General features: G+C 41.4%; 2 protein-coding genes across 2 annotated transcripts; one reads left to right on the top strand and one right to left on the bottom strand.

The window, feature by feature from the left end:
- Nucleotides 1-149: 149 nt before the first annotated feature.
- On the bottom strand, nt 150-4,572 carry pafah1b2 (platelet-activating factor acetylhydrolase 1b, catalytic subunit 2). Its single transcript, XM_070983276.1, has 6 exons — nt 4,330-4,572; nt 3,820-3,901; nt 2,708-2,797; nt 2,308-2,424; nt 1,675-1,797; nt 150-1,261 (listed from the first exon to the last, which is right to left on the bottom strand). The coding sequence occupies exons 2-6, from the start codon at nt 3,898-3,900 to the stop codon at nt 983-985; spliced, it is 690 nt and encodes a 229-aa protein (XP_070839377.1). The 5' UTR covers nt 3,901; nt 4,330-4,572; the 3' UTR covers nt 150-982.
- A 3,212-nt stretch (nt 4,573-7,784) lies between these two features.
- Nucleotides 7,785-13,802, top strand: mpzl2b (myelin protein zero-like 2b). The gene is made up of 5 exons (XM_070983217.1): nt 7,785-7,926; nt 11,150-11,319; nt 11,575-11,785; nt 12,204-12,372; nt 13,558-13,802. The coding sequence occupies exons 1-5, from the start codon at nt 7,866-7,868 to the stop codon at nt 13,736-13,738; spliced, it is 792 nt and encodes a 263-aa protein (XP_070839318.1). The 5' UTR covers nt 7,785-7,865; the 3' UTR covers nt 13,739-13,802.
- Nucleotides 13,803-19,309: the final 5,507 nt, after the last annotated feature.

Raw genomic sequence — 19,309 nt, 5'->3', positions numbered from 1 at the left:
CGAGTTAACTCTCCAGTTATACATCCATCTATTTTATATCGAATGACACATTTTCAAAAGACATCTAGAGTTACACATCAAGTTCAACGTGTTCGGCTGAGTACATGAAATAGTACACATCAAGAACTGGACTCACAAAACGATCACAGTAAATCTGTGTAAATGTACTTCTTTTATATGCCATTTGTTTCACATTTGTTTATGCTTTAAGCACAATCATCGAATAGTGAGAGTCATTTTTAAATACTGCTCACTGCAATAGCATCTTAGCAGTAGCCCCTCTGCAGCAGTCGTGCCAACCTTTTTGACCTTTGGACCCTTAGAAGGAAGTGATATGACACTACGAGAGATTTTTACTCCTCAAAACAGAATTTTGTACAACAGGTTTTGTGACACCTTGGGGGTGGCCCTCACACCCGGGCTGGGAACCACTGCTCTGCAGCATACTAGTCAGACTCATAACATTGCACGATGTTGGATGATGCTCTGTGAGTATGTTTGCGTTCACAGAGCGGCCGCACAGTTAACTGTTTAGCGAGCATCAAACAAAACATGGAGGAAGAAATCAGATTGTGTTTTTCTGTTTTGTATCATATCTTCGTGGCACAGGTAACAGAGGGAAACACACATTTTATCCAAGATTAATCTGTATGTGTGTGTGTGTGTGTGTGCGTGTGTGCACCACATGATCTCAGTATATAGCAGTTTGAACTTGGTAAATCCTTTGCAGTAGAGGTTACTGCTGCAATCACAGTGTCTACGTCTTTAGTGAGGTCTCTCTCCCTCTTCAGCACATCTCCACACCCAACCCTCCGCTCACGAATGACATCCCACACCCCTTATGGGCCCACTCACACCGGGGTGCCTCTTCCCCCTATGAGTGAGCCCTTCCTCCAGCAGATACCAGGGACATGTCTCCCCCGTCTCCCACAGCAGCGAGTGAGACATGCCTCTGGATAAATGTGCTGCTCGGCCGCGGCCCTCAAACCAGTGATGCCCGTCTCTCCTCTGGCGTCTCTTCCAGTATCTGAAGCAGCAGGTCACTGAGGGGCTTCGCTACGCTGCGGTAGCCCGTCGACGTCAGGTGGAGGAAGTCAAACATGTCCTGCGTGATGATGGTTCCATCGGTGTGGACGAACTCCTTGCCCACATCCAGGTACTGAGCCTGGCCCAGTCGCGGCAGCCAGGAGCGTAGGAAGCCATTAACCGCAGCGTTCTTCTCCCTCAGTGGGTTGGGACGCTCGCCTCGAGGCAACAAACTCTGAGAACAACAGACAACAGACAGAACAACATCATATTGATGAAGGTCAGTGTGTTGAGATTTAAACTGTAATATTTTGTATTTTGTGTTTCATATTAACAAATAATTCAGCTTAGAAGGGCCTAAATTTGACTTTCTAAAACTGGGCTATTACATATGGACATATACATCTGAAAGCTGGTGAGGGTAACCAGCAGCAACTGGGTTGCACAGCAAGGATGGTTATTATTTCTGTATCATGCAACATTTGCCAAAAAATACTAACATGAACAATACTAACATTAATTTTCAGTGGTTGTTGCAGAAGATAAAACAACAATGCCAAATATTTACGAAGGAAGCTAAATGCAAACGTGCCTCTTTAAAACAAACTAGGTGCAACGAAAGACAAAGACAATCAGCGAACTACTTACCAGCACAACTATCTTTGCTTTGGGGAGGCGGGAGGTGAGCAGCTGTGCAATAGCAAGAATCCCTCCTGCAACTTGCTCCGCTGTGTGTTCATAATTGTTGGTTCCTACCCACAACACCACCACCTGGACAAGACCAAAGATGGACGCATCGTTCAAAGCTCCAGAACAGTGATCAAAGCGGGACAGTACAGTAATATCTAAGCAACATCCTGTTAGTGGTTTTGAGAGAATAAATGTTAATGGATTGATGTCTGGGTAATGGGTGAGTAATGCAGGCTTCCCCCCGGGTCTCACTTAGGGTAATACAACAAACGGTTGCTCCAATGTTTTCCTAATGCACACTGCAACTTAATAAAATGGCTGCTGGGGTCACAAAAGCTGTTCTGGACAAACACTCCACCCTGACAACCATGGGTCAGGCCACCTGCTCCTGCTATGTCCAACAAGATGAGGAGGTCAGGGATGCTACATGCAAGCGACAAACAGTGTGAGAGGTACAACAGTGTGTGCATGTGTGGGTTTTTTTGTCGATAACAGAACTAAAATGTAGATGTAAGAGTTTGTTCTGTGTCTGAGGTGTAAAAGTGTGTCTGTGAGAGGTGAATAAAATGAATTTGCCCAAAACTGTCTCACCTTGGGACGAATGTTCTCCAGCTCTCCATTCTGCAGCCTCCACAGCACATTGCAGGTGGTGTCCCCTCCAATGCCAAAGTTGAGTGCATGAAGAGGAGAGAATAACTCCCTCCAGACCTGCAGACAAGAAATCTGCATTAAATATGAGTATTTCTGACTTTGGCGGCTAATATCCAATAACTCACTGATGCTGACATCATAGCGTGTCGATCAGAAACACCATGAAATGCGTAGTAACACTAGTAGTGAGGCAACATAAGTATGAATGGCATTTATCTTTGTATCTGGAGTATTGTGTGAAAATACTGAGATTTAGAAAAAACGAGAAACAAAATGAAGACGCCGTTGTCATGTGAGAAATCAAAAGCCCAGGTTTGAAAAGGTAAATATCTCGTCTCACCTCAAACTGCTGCATTAGTTGTACCATTGAATCCCCCACAAAAAGCACATCTGGTTCCGCATCCTTACACTCCTGCACAAATCTTGTGTGCTGTAAAAAAAATCACAACCTCATCACAACAGAGCTCCATAATCGTGAGACAGGACAGATGAATGACAAAACATGAAATTTCACCCACAGACAAAAACACACTTTAATCCGTTCCACATGACGCCTTTCAGTCTGAGTTACAACTTTTGTGTTATAAGTTTTGTAAATCTTAGATGTACTGTAGTACTTGTGAGCATCTCGAGTCAGCCAAATCTTACAAGCTCACCACTCAGGTGCCACATCTGATGGAGAGCGTGGAATAAAGCAGACTGTCTCAGACCTATTAGCTTTGGAGGATTAACCTAGCACAGACCTACCAGAAGGTGTTGAGCCACACAAGCTGGATAAAGTGGTGCTCTGAAAGACATATAAGTCTTGGGAATGGTTACAATTTATTTGAACTTATATAATTAAGACCACCCACGCCATTGTTTATCCCACATTTATCAGTGAAATTACTGAGAACCACCCCTAATTTCCCCTATGGGGGAATTAATAAAGTGTAATCTTATTTTATATCATCCAACATCATCACATAGTGTGATCGTGCAGATCTAGCTTGCATCTCTTCATTTGAAAATATTGTCCTCACAATGATCAGCTCCACAGGATCTTTGTGAGGATCAGATTCAGACAGTCACAGTGGGACATCGTCCACTGATTATTTTATGAGCTCTGAGAGTTTAACATAGAGACACCTGAGGTAAAGCATGCAAACTTACATGTATGACAACTAAAGCACTAAAATATTCAATTTGAGGTGCTTTTAGCATAATGTATATAGAAAAAAAACATACATTTCCCTGCTGACAGGCTTTTTGTTCAAACTTATCTAAAGCTGATTTAAATGATGCAGGAAGCATGGACAACCCCCTTGAGAAATAACGTAAATTTTCCAGCTAGTAAAGTGCATCCATCCTGCATACATTATGAATCTGGTATTTTAAGTAATGCATGGGAATAAAGAGTGAATCCAGTAATACAGTGAAGTTATTCCTACAGTAATAATAAATACCACCAACCTGTGACATCCACCGTCCATCCCCCTGCACATCCTCCACTGGATGAGGCACTGCAGCTGGGTTCAGATCATCACCACTCATCCTACAGGAGACACCAGCTCTTATTCACACTCAAGTAAAATAACACATAGCTATGCAGAGACACTTAGGAGAGGAGCAAGGGTTCATGTTGTTTTAGGTTGGAGCTACAGTATAAGGAGAGCATCAGTACCAGCTAGCACTGCTGTGATGCAGCAGCTTAACGTTTCAGGAGCAGAGACTGGCCTAATACGGATGTAGGCTGCTTTCGCTTTCAAGACGGGTGCTTATGGATCACAGAGGAGATCGCATTAAATCCGCTAGGTTACTGTTTATCTGACATTAGCTTGTTAGCTAGCTAGCTAGCCAGCCAGCCAGCTAATGACTGGAGACTCTTATGGCTCCATCTCTGATCCTTAACGTTTGACACGCCCGTCGTTAATATGGAAATTTCCAGAGATGACTTTGTTTTTAAAATAAAAGGCAAACTACCTGGTAGTGTGTTGGTCGTCACTTGTCGACTCCCTCGGCTTCAGAATAACTATTTTGCCCCAACTTCACTTTACTGTTGTCGGGTAGTCGAGGCGGGTGATGCTCGCTAGCAACCGTTAGCCGACTCTAGCTAGACGAGACAACAAAAGGTGTGTCAAGAAGGCAAAGTACAGAGAGCCTTTCACGAGCAGAGCGCCCATCCGCTACCATTCATAGCAATAGCGTTGGAGGGCACTGCAGAATGAGCCATATAAACTGGGGATTTTGCCCTCAAATTTGCCTGTCGGGCAGCTATTTATTAGGGACTACTTCTAGTCCCTGAATCAAACCCTAATCACGACCTCACACAACCTAAGCGAGCCGCCTGTAGCACAAAGCGAAACACTGCTACCTTCTGTAATTAACGGAGATTGTTAAGGCCGAGCCATCCCACTGCTTATAGGTGCTCTTTCCTTGGAGATTAAACACAGGGCAAAGAACAACCCTTTTCGCGGGTTCCGCAATGAATTATGGGTGAGTCACCGGTTTGAAAATACGATTAAAAACTTCAGTCTAAAATGTTTTACTTCAGATTCCCAAACAAAGAAATTTCTCTGTATCATTTGAAATAATTTCCGTGGGTGCCAGAGATCAGGTATGAAGCAGAATACGTCTATGTGGGAGTGAGTCTCTACCGCTGCCGACATCTTTGCTGTCGGCACACTGTAAAATGATCTCTCTCTTCCGCTCGAGGCCCATCTTCATACACTCATGGCTATTTGTGATCCGAGCCGCTGTGTCAGCTGATCGCAATGCATCATGGTCACGTTAGATCAAATGCTGCCTTCCGGCACAGTAGGAAACGCAAGAATAACATCTTATTTACTAACTGTTGACATTTATAGGGAATAATGTAGGCCGGTGTTTTAAAATACCTCCAGAAGAAATTACGTATTTGTATTAGGTCATTTTCAGCTGGGCAGCTTTAAATTACAGGTCACATCTACTTTGCATTTCTTTTTTTTGTGTAATTATTCAACTACCTGAGCCTCATCAATTTCCTTTTTTTTCTTTTGTCATGTATGGTAAGTTGTTCTACCTGGTAACAGCTTGTCTGCTCCAGGCAGCTTATTTTAATGACACAAATTAAGTGGAATAAGCTTATATCACCCGTTCAATAACTTTCATGTCAGTTATGTTTTTGTTTTCTTTACCTAGGAAGCTTTTGTCTCTGCCTGCCTCTGCAATGCCGAGTATAGGCTTCAATAAACAATGCTGTAGGTGCCTGTAAATCTTCTTCATTAGTACATTAACACCACAGGCAGGTTTATGGTTTCGCGCATGCACACAATTGAGATGCATTCAGATCCTGAAAAAGAGGCTCTGAAAATGTTCATAATCCACCTGCCTCTAAAGCTGATGTGTGTTGTGTGTCATCAGCTGATGTGTCTTGTTTTACAGAGATTTGTGTTTAACAAAGTGGCCAAAAAGACACATTTTTTTTTTTTTAGCACCATCTGCCTTTAAAATTGAGTTAAAATTTGAACTACTGAAAGCAGAGTTTAATAATATGTTAAAAAGAAGTGCCCATAGGCTTAAAGCTACTCCACCCATCAGGAACTGCAAAACATATTTTCACTACCAGTATTGCCTGCGGTGGAGAGCTTTCAGGAATTGTACAATAAATTTATTTCCTATTAAGTGAGCTTTAGGCAGCGTGTTTAACAGCATGTATCAGATGATTCTGCTGTTTGTTCCCCTGGGAAGATTCCTGGTGCCTGGTGATTACAACAACCTCAATCTTTCCCTAAATGCAAAAACACTTTCACAGTGACACACTGTGATATTACTGTATGTAGGAATACAGCCTGGGCTCAGTGCACGATAACAAGAAGCATGTGAGTTTAATGGCCTTTACAAAAACAGTTTTGTTTACAGCTGAAGTCATTTTAATGTAATGTAATTTTATCCTGCTTTGTTGTTGTTTTTTTTATCATTACACAAATTGTCAATTATTGCACACTTATATGTACTTCTTTGTTCCCTTTTAACTGCTGAAATTTAACTTAAAAAAAAAAATCTACTTGAGATGGTAGCGAAACATTTCACTCCACACTGTACATGTATATGTGAACATGTGACAAAACACCTTGTTCTCTACATGAGGTGTCAAAATATTTAACAGTCAGTAACAGACTGTGTTGAGCTGCAAATGTAGAAACTTCCTGTTACACATGGGTGTGCAAATAAGAAATGTACCCTCCCCTGGCTGATCAGTGCTGTTTGGCAAGCACATGCAGTGTCCAGTCGATCTCCTGAAGCCCCCACACCCATGCATTCATTAACCAGTGACAAAAGGCTAGCACTGACTAAAGCGTAAAAGAAAATGCTCATGACTTTGTTGCATTATTCTCATTCGCATGGATGTAAAATTGCAGACTTTCCATTTAGAGCTGCTACACAAGATCTGTATATCTGTAGACAAAAAGATATGTTAAACTGACAATCTGTGGCTACAGTGAGGTGGAAGCGGTCAGCTGGACAGATGTGAAACTGAAGTGCAGCTTCAGATGCAGTTCTCCTGTGTCATTTAAGTCCATAACAGTGACTTGGTCCTTCCAACCCCTACATCCAGGACTTGGGGAACTGGTGCGTGGCACTTGAAGTTTTTTGACTTTCCTTTTTCATCCTTTGCAGGTTTCGACTCATCTGACTACATCATGGAATTGCTGTGGGATTGAAGGGTGTTGTTTAAGTGTAACTATGTAGTAATACGCATTTCTAGTCATTCGCATAGAGGCAATATGGTGATATAAGTAGAAGATCTACTTATCCTCATGTACAACAACAACTATTTGCCATCATTCTACATATTATTCCAGCAGAAGGAAATATTAAATGTCAGATACACTGGTCAGATTAAGTAATTCAGAGTATCTGTTAGTTTTTTCTCTTCAGAGGTATTCAAAGGAAAATCAGTGATTGTTTTGGGGTGGAAGAGACAGTTTTAGCAAGTAACTCAGAATCTCTAATTATGTACTAAACAGTTGAACTGAACAATAATTAATTTATCAGTCATTCACCTTATTATAAGATATTTTTTTACAGAAATCAATCTGCCTATAGATAGTGATGGTAATCAGCGGCAGGCTAGGACACTTTTACTGTAACACAAACGGACATTTTGCCCATAGCACTTGAACACAACACATACTGTCTTTGACCTGAATGAAAACTTTTTTCTTTTTCTTTTTTTTCAGTGGCCGCAAGATGGTACCAGTCAGCAGGAAACTTTATAATGAAACTACCTGGTGATCAGTCCGGGGTTATCGATCACAAACCGAGTGCGCATGTCTGCAGCAGCCAGACCAAAACGGTCTGTGGCAGGCAGGTCGGCTAACTCGTCCAACTAGAAGTGAGTCAGTAAACGTCGCCCAACAGGTGTACGCAGGTTCAGTGTATATCACGAGCGATTGTCTGCAGCAACTCTTGTCCTCCTCACTCCCTTCAATAAATGTGCAAAAACGGACGTTTACAGAGGATTTAAGGCGGAATAAATGGTTTATCCTATGAATCGGATATGGCTTCTGCTTCTCCTGGGAGGATTCGCGCTGCCAGGTGAGTTTCAACAACTTCCTGGAGGGAGCGGGCGACTTCACTGTGGCTGCACAAAAACAGCGTCAAGGCGACATTTTTGGACTGTGATCGTGAGCCACTGCAGAACAAAGTTTACAGAGTTTGATCAGTTTAACCTTTACTACGAAAGGTACTTTTACCACTGAGCGGTGTAATCAAGTCGTAAAAATGATTAATGGCGTATCACACAGTGGCCTGTCATGTACGAGTATTTTAGACATACAGAAGTTACACATACATGAGTATCACAGGTGGTTTTTTGTAGAGTTTTAGAGGCCATGCTATATTGAACTGTTACACCATTATACAGTATAATATTAAATTTCTTTGGTGGTACAATTCCTTGCGCTTATGTGTATTTTATTTAAAATATATCACCCTAAATTTGAGAGAAGAATTAAAATAAATATCAATTTGCATGTTTTCACAAAGCAAAGAAGGCCTTGTGAACTGGCCTACTTTTTATGTTTTCTCTTTCATAATAATAATTAGCCTAATATTTTTTTAAAAGGTGATGTTATGCAGTAACTGTGACGTCTCCATTCAGTGTAACTGTTTCTTGATTGTGGACAGAATATCAGTTTCAGTCATGCAAGTCAAAGAAACGTTGATGCGGCTGTCAGTAAATCACAGATATACAGTTAATCTACTGATTGAATATGAATTAGTAGCATGTCATCACCATTTCCTGTAGAATCACCCCCAAACACCCCAAAGCTGTGTCATTTAACAAAGGAAAAGTTTAACTAAAACTCAAACACTTCAGTCTATGGGGAAATTCCAATTTACAGCAGCATCAATAAAGTGGATAGAGTATTGAACAAGTGCAATGCAAATTCAAAACAACAAGTATATATACAAAAGAGTGGGATAAAAGAATTACGTTGTCCTAAGAAGTTGTAAATAAAAAAAGGACCAAATTCATGATGGGTGAGCGATGACAAACAGTATGTTGGCTTTGAAGGAGACATAATACCATCTTTGTCGCGCTGGCATCAGATTTTGTTTTGCTCAAACAGCTTGCCAGGAGTGAATATGAAGGAGGTGTTTGGACAGGCAAGCTCAGAAACACCTGGGGTGGTGGGCTGGACTATTAAGATACACTGCCCCCCCCCCCCCCCCCCAAGATGAATCTATGGCAGAGATGTTAGACTTTTGCTTGAGCACCTACCACAACACTGTAGATGTCTGGGTGTGGAGTTACATTCAAGATTGTAAGTCTGACAAGGAGTCTAAACACACCACAGTGATTAGGTATCGAAATATCATTCATAATGTCGTCAGGCTGTCTGCGGGGGGGGGGGGGATGTTATGAAAGAACTGGAATGAAACTATGACTTCTCTTTTGAGTAGCTCATACTTGTTTTTATTTGTAGTGAATCAACAACATTTGCCTGCAAAGCCGTGGACAGGGTTGGAAAGTGTTTCATAAATTTTGTTTTAATTGGAGAGACAAAAAAAATGTGCATAAGGCAAATACTCTGCTCAACTGTCCACAGAAAGAAAATCCATCACAGTGTCGAAAGGAAGCCACATGGACATGACAGTATGAAAAAAACAATCATTTAAAAGATGTAGTTTTAGTAGTATAGTTTTAGACTTAATCAGCACTGCTATTAGATGCTTTGTCCATCTAAATCTAACAAATATGATCTAAAATAGGTTAAATTGTGCAATATATACATTGTGTTTGCAAAGTATCTGTTTGTCATTTAGATTTTCGCCTTCAAGGAAAAGCATTGCCTTCTAAGTCTTCCTGTTTGGCTCTTGTGTGGATTTAACCAGAGGTACTGGATGTGCTTGTACTTGTTTCAGGGAACACATCTCTCGCACTCAAAGTAATCACAATCTCCACACGGCTGTAATTTAACTGAATGCTTTGCAAACAGATCCTACATATTGCTCATACCACCAGTCTTGGTTGAAATCAGTAACATGCAAATGCCGCCTTTGTCGCCCAGTTCTGTAAAATAAACGTTCAAACTTCCTTTTCCTTCTATGGCTGGCAAAGTAAAGACTATTAAAAAAATGTCAAAAAGTCATTTGGTCCGGTGCATCATGGTGTGAAGTTCCCGTGTGCAGCGCAGTGTGCAGCGATAAGAGGAAATGATCGTGTTGGAGCCAAACAAGTTCTAGACAAGGAAACCCATTCTTAATGGAATCTGACGTGGATTTCCTTACCTGTGAACAGCTGCACATATGAATGAAGACATCACTGAAGGAATAGACGGACAAAGACATGACGATCAGATAAATGCACATCTACACATTGTATGGAAGTAATGCTCTCATCGGCTCTGACGCCTGAACCTGTTTGAGGTGCTGCTTTTGTGTGCTCTCGCTTCAGATTTATTGAATTTTCTGTTATTTGTAAGGGTCTTGTACTCTGTTTGCTGTCCAGTGTCAGTCAGCAGATGTTAGTGAAGATGTGCCTGTAGGTTCTGCACACAGAGACTCTGACCATTTCCTGCTAAATACTGTTATCCTGTCAAATTGAATTTTCATCTACAGTAATAAATGTGATTTTTATCCCTCTCTGTCTGGGATTACGCAGCATTCTTGGCTTCTTCTTCTTCTCTGTGCTTTATTAGCAGGAATGTTTTAATCCGCAGGAAGAGTCTGCAGGTCTGCTCATCACAGTGTGATCCAGACTTAGCTCTTATATTTCACTTTACCAGACCCCTGAAGGACATAACCACGATTTCAAGTAGAACATGATGGAATATTATTCATTTTTGGCCACTAATTTCATAAATTGTTGAAGAGATGATGATAAAGCACCTGTAAAGATAGTGCCCATCTGACCCTGTGTACTTGTACACACTTGCAATCTTGAACCCATAGCAGGCACAGTTGCTATTAGATTATTAGCATTATTCACTCTTTTGTTTGCTCTGCTGAAGTGAAGTCATAAAGAAATTAGTGGACAATGAGGTCTTACTATCTCAAGCAGTGGGCGTAGAAAAGATTGTGAGCAGCTGTCGTCACAGGAAGCTTACAGAGCTTCAGATTATGGCGACAAGCAATGAACAGCAGAGGTCTGTGTCACTTGGCTCTTCACTATCAATGTTTCTGATAAGTCGTAGAACTGTTAGTGACTGTTGTGACTGCTCTGTGAATGAGTCAGGTGGTGGTGATGCAGTATGTGTAAGGTTATGCTGTTTGTTCATGAGTACTCTTTCTCACTCGCTTGTCTTTCTCACAGGGGTGCGACGTGTCAGTGGAATAGAGATTTACACTCCGAGTGAGGTGGAAGCGGTCAACGGGACAAATGTGAGGCTGAAGTGCACCTTCACTTCCAGTCACCCGGTGACGCTTCAGTCCGTCGCAGCATCCTGGAACTTCCGTCCCTTAAATTCAGGCTCGGAGGAGTCGGTGTGTGTAGAAACTGTGTTTTTATGAAAATGCTTTTAATATGTCTTCATTTGTGTTTTAATGTCATTATTAATGAAATCCATGGCTAACACAATAAAACATACAGTACATTACTTATGCATATCTTCAGCTAGCTGAACAGCAGACATGAAGTCATTGCCACTTAAAGGCTTCAGTGGGTTTTAAACAGATATACTAATTAATTGTAGAAATAGAGTCTGGAGTTTTAACCTGCATCGTGTGTCTGTATGTCAGGTGTTTTACTACAAGGACGAACCATACCCTCCTCAGCAGGGCCGTTTTAAAGACCGGGCGGTGTGGTCGGGAGATGTTTTAAAACGGGACGTCTCCATCACCCTCCATGAGGTTCCTCCGACCTTTAATGGCACCTACATCTGCAAGGTGCACAACCTGCCAGATGTGCACGGCAATAGTGGAGAGATCGTCCTCAGAGTCGTCAACAAAGGTCAGCCTGGCTGCGCTGCATGAAGGAGGACTAACGCTTGGGAAGATGAAAAGTTACATTTCTATACCATCAAATGTACTGCAGCAGTTTCGGAGCAGCTTATGTTTTTTGTTTTTTTTTTCAGCCATTACCACCGATGTGTTCAGTATATATTAAGATGGTGGTATTTTATTGGTCCTTGTCGAAAAATTCTCAGGCTTTTACCACAGGGAGGTCAGAGGTCAGGGTCTTCCCTGGAACAGGTTTCAGTGCCTTGCTCAAGATAACTTAAGCAAGTGGAATGCTTGAAGTGTGTTTAATCACTGGGACTGTTTTATTTGCTATTCACTGTGTCTGTTTTGTTCTCTCAAATTCCTCAGCAAGCAGTATTCAGCTTTCACCCACTTTTATCACTGATTTCGGTTCCTGCTGCTTCTAGCTTCCCTCTCAGAGATTGGCGTCCTGGCAGCTGCAGTTGGAGGCGCCTGTGGTATAATCCTGATCCTCCTTGGTATCTTCGTGGCGGTGAGGTTCTACAGGAGAAAGCACATGGAAAACGACATTGAGCTGCAATCACGGGAGCCCGAGTGGAAGGACCCGACCGTGTGGTGAGGTCCAGACAGCCGGAGCTCCTCTGCTCCTCTTCTTCTTGGGACTTGTGTGGAGTCTGATTGGCTGTTTGGGTCCAATCTGCTGGAAAAGACTAGTGAAATATGAGGGTGGGAAGGCATCTTCCATCTTTGCTTCTCCAATGTGAACCTCTCACATGTTATTGTAGTTTGTTCACTTCAGTATTAGAGATATAATGAACCTGCCTTTCTGTTTCTTGTAAAGCTTTACACACTTTTATATGTTTTTACCAAAGGTTACCAGTGCTTGTAATCACTAACTTGAGTAAGGGTTTTTAAACAGTAGAGTAGAAGATGGAAATATGAAGGGATTTTCTAACTAAATGCTGTTCTTTAGTTTCAAGCATCAATTCACAGCAGCAGTGCTGACTGTATCAGTTAGACTGTGTTTTTGCTCTTTAATCATAAAAGCATGAACTCACCAGTTAAACACATTAAATTGTTAATCATTTTTATCAGAAATATGCTTTGATTGAATCACCCCTAGAAACGTGTAATTGATTTTAGCCCTAAAGGGCAAAAATGATGAACTGCTGCTGCTGTGAATTGACTCATATCCTCTCTATTGCCTGCTGAGGGTTTAGCTTTTAAAGGTATGGACGATAAGAACAGATGAACTTTTTCTGGGAAAACCCCTTCACTTTTCTCTCTGAGTAGCGGCTCCATTAACAACTACTGCTTCACAATATGTGGCTCTTTAATTTGTGAGGATAGAATTAACAAATCCAGAGATCTTAAACCCAGAGAACCAATGAACTGTTTTTGGTGGAGATATGTTCATGAACTGATTTTTGGTCATCTTTTTCCCCACATAAGGAAGCAGTGCATAAATTCTCTGTGGTACTCTGGCTGGGTTCGTTTCAAGCTGGAGATTGTGGGTATCGTACTTTAAAGTCCTTGTTAGTCATTGGATGTTTGCTGACGGAGACTGGTGTGGGCCTCTTGTTAGGGTACACCTTCCATGTTGCTAGATATCCATGAGTCCCCTGTCTCATTATTTACATGTATGTGTGTGTGTTTATGGCTGCACGATGTGTGTGTGTGTGTGTGTGTGTGTGTGTGTGTGTGTGTGTGTGTGTGTGTGTGTGTGTGTGTGTGTGTGTGTGTGTGTGTGTGTGTGTGTGTGTGTGTGTGTGTGTGAATTTTTTTTGCGGGTTGCGTCAGTTCACCTGAAGAGGCAGTTCATCTTAAAGTTGCGGTGCTGCAGAAAGAAGTTGATAGTTCAGATGGTGAAGAGTCTGAACCCAGCAGTGGAGATGATGAGGAAGAGGACGGCCTTGAAGGAGATGATGACGACGATGACGACGATGATGACGACGATGGCGGCGACGACGATGATGATTAAATGGACACACTAGATTGATTAGAATTGTTATTTTTGCTACTGAGTAACATGATTTAATGTTTAGATGACATCGAATTTATTGTACTTTCCAGTGCAGTATGGTCACTGAATCACATGAATGCAGTACAGTAAATCATAAGAGAACTCCATCGATAGCTTCACTCTCCCACCGCATAACATCGCTTGACTAACGATGGACAGTTGTTTTAGAAAGCATCAAAATAAACGATGCAGAACCACACATATCATATATTAAACTCATTCTTCTTTGTCAAAATCTGCTGCCTAACTTACCCACAATGCAACTCAACAATTGTCTGTTTAGTTAGAGATTCTGGTGCGCTGTGCCAGTAGCGGCTAATGCAGCCTGGAGCTGCAGAGGTCTGTTAAAGTCCACACCACCAGATTTGACTCATTTTCAAGTTTGCAGCACCAACTGATACTGACTCATGTGACATCACTTGAGGCAATTTATCAGACTAAAACTTTTTCTCACATTTTAACATTGATGTGTACGTGTCTGTGTGTTTGATGGATGTGAGTCTGTTTTGTTGTATATTTTACACTTTTTGTGCTAATTTTATGGGATTTCCGTGCAGCTACTGCTGGAAATCTGTTGCCTACGATCAATGTTGTGAAAACGAATTTACTTTTGTGTTGAGTGAATGGAGTCTAAATGGAGCCACTTAAATATGGTTCATTGTTAAAAAATACCCCATGGACGGTGTTTGTCCAGCTGTGGTGTTCAGTGTTCCTCCTGTTCAGTTTCTAAAGCATCATTTTTGTTTCCAGACAATCCACCATGAGATCTGTGAGCGGTAATCAAAGCGAGTGTTTACTGCATCGGTAACATTGCACAAATGATTTTGTATTTTGTACATAGTGTAAAATAAACAGAACTTTACACTTTTTAGTTCAAGTCTTGAAATGTTGTCACTCTATTTAGCAGCTCTGGAATAAAGAACTGTTTTTGAAATTCTTAACTAGCATGAATCGTGCTTTGGTTAAAAAACAATGTTCAGTGTGTGGGAACAGGTCAGCTCTTGAGGTGAATAGATTGGGAGGGTGAGTGTGAAATACCAACCACCAGCCACTCCTGGGTTTGTCATACATAACAATCAGTGACAGTCACGCCTCTTGGCCAGACAACAGCTGAGCAAAGCCTGTAGTTTATTCAGTTTTTCTTATCAACAATGCAAAAGTCTGTTTGTTAAACATTGGGCCAACTTTTTTTAAGGGTTTTCTTCTGAGATAAGATAAATCAAGTCAAGTCAAGTCAAGTCAATTTATTTCTATAGCACATTTACAGACGGCTGAGCCACACCAAAGTGCTTCACATGAAAGTGCTTACAGTGCAATAAACACAGGAAATAATTAGGGTGAAAGGAAAAGGGTTAAAAGACATTGACTACAAGAACTAAAAATGAAACAAAACAACAACAAAAAAGATCATTTAAAAGGTAACTGAGGGATTCCTAGGGAACATAATCACTAGCATTTGAAAAAGCAGACACTAATCAAAGGCAAGTGAAAAGAGGTGGGTCTTCAAATGGCGCTGCTACTGCAAAGGCTCTGTCCTCCCTGGTTTTTAAAATAAGACTTTATTGATCCCACACTGGGGAAATTAAGTGCTCTGGAGCTGTCTGTGTCTTGAAATGGGTGTATTTGGTTTGGCAACAGGTCGAAATACCCTCACTGCAACATTCTTTAATCCCTTTTCGCCGCCTACTGAACAACCATGAGAAAACCACAGGCATTACTGTCATATCACTCACATTACTGCCCACAGGAAAATATGAGTGTCTTTTCAGTGCTGTGATTGGAGCATGGATTCAGAAGAAACTAGGGGCATGGACACATCACCCCCTGGTGGCATTATGAAATATTTTCTCTGTTGATTCTAAACATGTTTTTACAGTATATCCATACGCTTAAAGACAGGGGGGGGGGGGGGGGGGACATGTGTGAACCTGTCTCCACACAAGCTTCTCCACACTGACTCTTTTGCTCTGTGTGCATTTCATATGCTCTTGGAATGGAACCATACCCTGCTGAACAGGTTCTCGCTTTGTATGAATGGGTTTAGTGCTCTGAACCAATGAATTTACAAGGACGATGACAAGATTGTTTGATGATTTGTGCGTCTCTTCCAACTCCTGAGGGAAATGTCTGGTGGTTTAGTAGCCCCAGTTTTTGCCTTGAATATATTAGAGATTCTGAGTATGTCTGTTTTGTTTGTTCGCTTGTTTGTTTTAAAGCATTCCTGCTTAATTATGTTTTAAAGAAAATGAGAAACGTTGTGCTGTTTTGGTTATTGATAATGACACTTATTCACTCAGTGCTGCCATTTTCCCTGAAAACAAACAAAAAAAAATCACCCCAAAATTTTACATATAAAAAGCTTTTAGAGCATATATTGATATAAAGACACAGACTGAAGGAACCTGCCATCATGGTGACCCCTGTATTTTAAAACACAATACACAGGAAGCAGCATGAGTACAGATTAGACTATTATTATTATTATTTTGTTGTTGTTGATGATGATGTGAGAATCATCATTGTGATGCTGACTTATCTATACCTGCTTCACACAGATCAGTAACTTTAACTGCCTGATAATCATTATGCCATGATTGGTCTGAAATGGTCATATGAAAGAGGAACTAAGAACTAAAGGGCTACCACTTAACTGTATATAATGCATAGTTATTACTATAAAATGCATACTTATTGATGTATCAGTATATGAATCTAATAATGTCATCACAGAGACCATTTTACGTAAGTAAAAGTCACTTTAGTTCTATTCTCTCCCTCTTTCACACCAAAGCACCTTGTGCTACATGCTTCCATCTAGTGTGTGAGGTGTAAACTACATGCTCTCGAGCTGCTGGGCAGAACTAGTACATAGGTGCAGAGGTTATAGGGAGAAAACCACCACGGCTGCAGCTACTGTATAGCATTTCTGCACTGTTTGTAACATCCCTGTGATTTCTGCCCTCTGTTTCATGCTTTGTTTAAGGACTTTTACTTCATATACTTTACATTTTGCTGAGTAGAAGTACCTTTGTCTGTACTAGGATTTCCTTGCGATGGAGTATTTTTTTTACAGTGATGTACTACCAGTCTTGCTTAAATGAAAGGCCTGACTTTCTTCCACACTTTATTTGTGTTTTCATTGTGGGAGTTGTGGTATTGGTCTGCTTCACTAATGTACAGTCAGAGCTGAGATGTATGTCCTTGTCTGTTTCCGTTGGAGCAGCGCACATTTTGCTGCAGTAAGAGCAACTGACACCAGCTGCTTTTTAAATCTGAGGGTGCACCTACATGGCATCACTGAATAACAGCAGGGGATACACAACAATGAATATCAGTACAGCACGTTTGTGTCAGTATGTTTGTCCATGTGTGGTCCTGCACTGGACTGCAGCAGCACCCTGTCTTTCTGCAGCAAATTCTTGCTTTTTTTCTCTTCTTATTGCAGTTTTGGAAGAGTTCCCACCGCTGCTGCATTGATACTCCAGTGGAGGGGCCTGGAGAAGAGAGCGGTGAGAAGAGAGCGGTGAGCCTGCAGCCTGGCCGCGTTATCTCTCTCTTAGAGCTCCACACCCATCAGAGCACCCTCCACCCGGCCTCACACCACACCTTACAGTACCTACTTCACGATGGAGCACTGAACCGTATTAGTTTGTAATCCTCTGGCTAATTTCTTAGTTGTTGGGTGCGATCGCATACTGTTAAATCAGGGTGGATTCACTTTGTTCATTCAACGTCCTGTGACACACATCAGATTTTTATTTGGATATTGCTACTGTGTCTGCATAGCTGCATAGCACACACACACACATACATACATACATATACATACATACATACATACATACTTACATACATAAATACACACACACACACACACACACACACACACACACACACACACACACACACACCTATATATATACACACACACACACACACAAACACACACAAACACACACACACACACACACACATACATACATACATACATACATACATACATACATACATACATACATACGTATACACACACACACACACACACACACACACACACATATACACACATACATACATATATACACATATATATGTGTGTATGTATATATACACACACATATACATATGTGTATATATATATATATATATATACACAAAGTTTTGCATGAGCTACAAAATAAAAAAGATGCCGTCCTGCAAAGACATAACATCCTGCTCAATGAATAATAGATCGCAGTGTTAAGTACTTGCAAAGTAAGTAAAGTACAGTCTACACTTATGTGGCAGAGACTGGCATCTGTCTTCTGTTTAATCTGCCAGTGTAAATTTCAGTTACAGCCCTTCAGAGTTGCAAACTTTACCTTACCTTCTTCTCCTGTAAAAGAAATAAGAGTTCTGTAAGCAGAGAAAAACAAGCATAAGGTGAGGTCCAACATGGATGTGTCGTTGTCTCCTTGTCCTCTGCCTGTGTAACTGTACCTCAGCTCAGATGGCTTCACTCTGTCGCAGTTGCATCCTTGTTAGCACTCACAGCTCCCCTTTGCTCCAGAATGAAACTCTAATTAACCTCTTACTAACCCCCCTTTTTTCTAATGAACTGATAACAATAAGTCATTATTAATGTACACCTTCTATTTACGGTAATGGATGGAGTTTGACAGGCATATAGTCATAAGTGTATGAATGCAATGTTAATCCGATCCAAAATTGACTAATCAAATCTGAAAACTGAGCTAAGTGCTTCCTCCATGGTGTCCTGCAGTGAATAGTGCAGACACATCATATTGGTCAGCTGGTGTTGACTGATGTACATTTATGGGAAAGGAGCTGTCCTGCTGTGAAAAATGACTACACCGCCTCATTTCACAATGCACATGCAGCTGCATCACAATGATCACAACAGAGCAATGAACGCCTCATGATATAGAAAACAGTTTGACCTTCTAGACACTGAATGGGACACACATGCACAAGTCACCGGTGGCTGTGGATGTTGATTATCCTGAGCCAGGGAAATATGAGTCCTGACAGGAGCCTGCCTTTCAGGAGAAGAGGAGGTGAGGAGAACAGAGCAGAGGAGAAAGAGAGTCGTAGAAAATCAGAAGTCTGTTATTGTTAGGAAGGAGAAGTGCAGAGTGAGAGGAAATAGACAATAAAAGAAGGGAAAAGCAAAACAAACATTGCAGTCACATTGCAGTTTTTTAAAAAAAACTGACATTTTGAATGGGAATAGTGGAACAACTACTGCACTGCCTCCCCCTCCCACTTGTAATTCTGTGATGTTTGGATACCTTAATGGTGACGTTATCAGTGACAGGACATGTCTATTTATGAATGGAGGAAATTGTTTATGGGACCGCGCGTCTGGCCCGGCCCTGGGGCTGCATTACACAACCTCCTCCTCAACCTGCACTGCAGAACTTTTCTCTGATCTTCACAAACACTCTGACAAAAGTGCCTGAGTCTGCATACACGCCCCGAGTCAGGAGATGGGGAGGAGGGTGAGGGAGGGAGGAGGAGGAGTGAATG

This window comes from Chaetodon trifascialis, chromosome 16 (genome assembly GCF_039877785.1).
Source record: "Chaetodon trifascialis isolate fChaTrf1 chromosome 16, fChaTrf1.hap1, whole genome shotgun sequence".
NCBI classification, from domain to species: domain Eukaryota; kingdom Metazoa; phylum Chordata; class Actinopteri; order Chaetodontiformes; family Chaetodontidae; genus Chaetodon; species Chaetodon trifascialis.
Note: the sequence above shows the minus strand (reverse complement) of the source record. Positions and strands in the feature narration are given on the sequence as shown.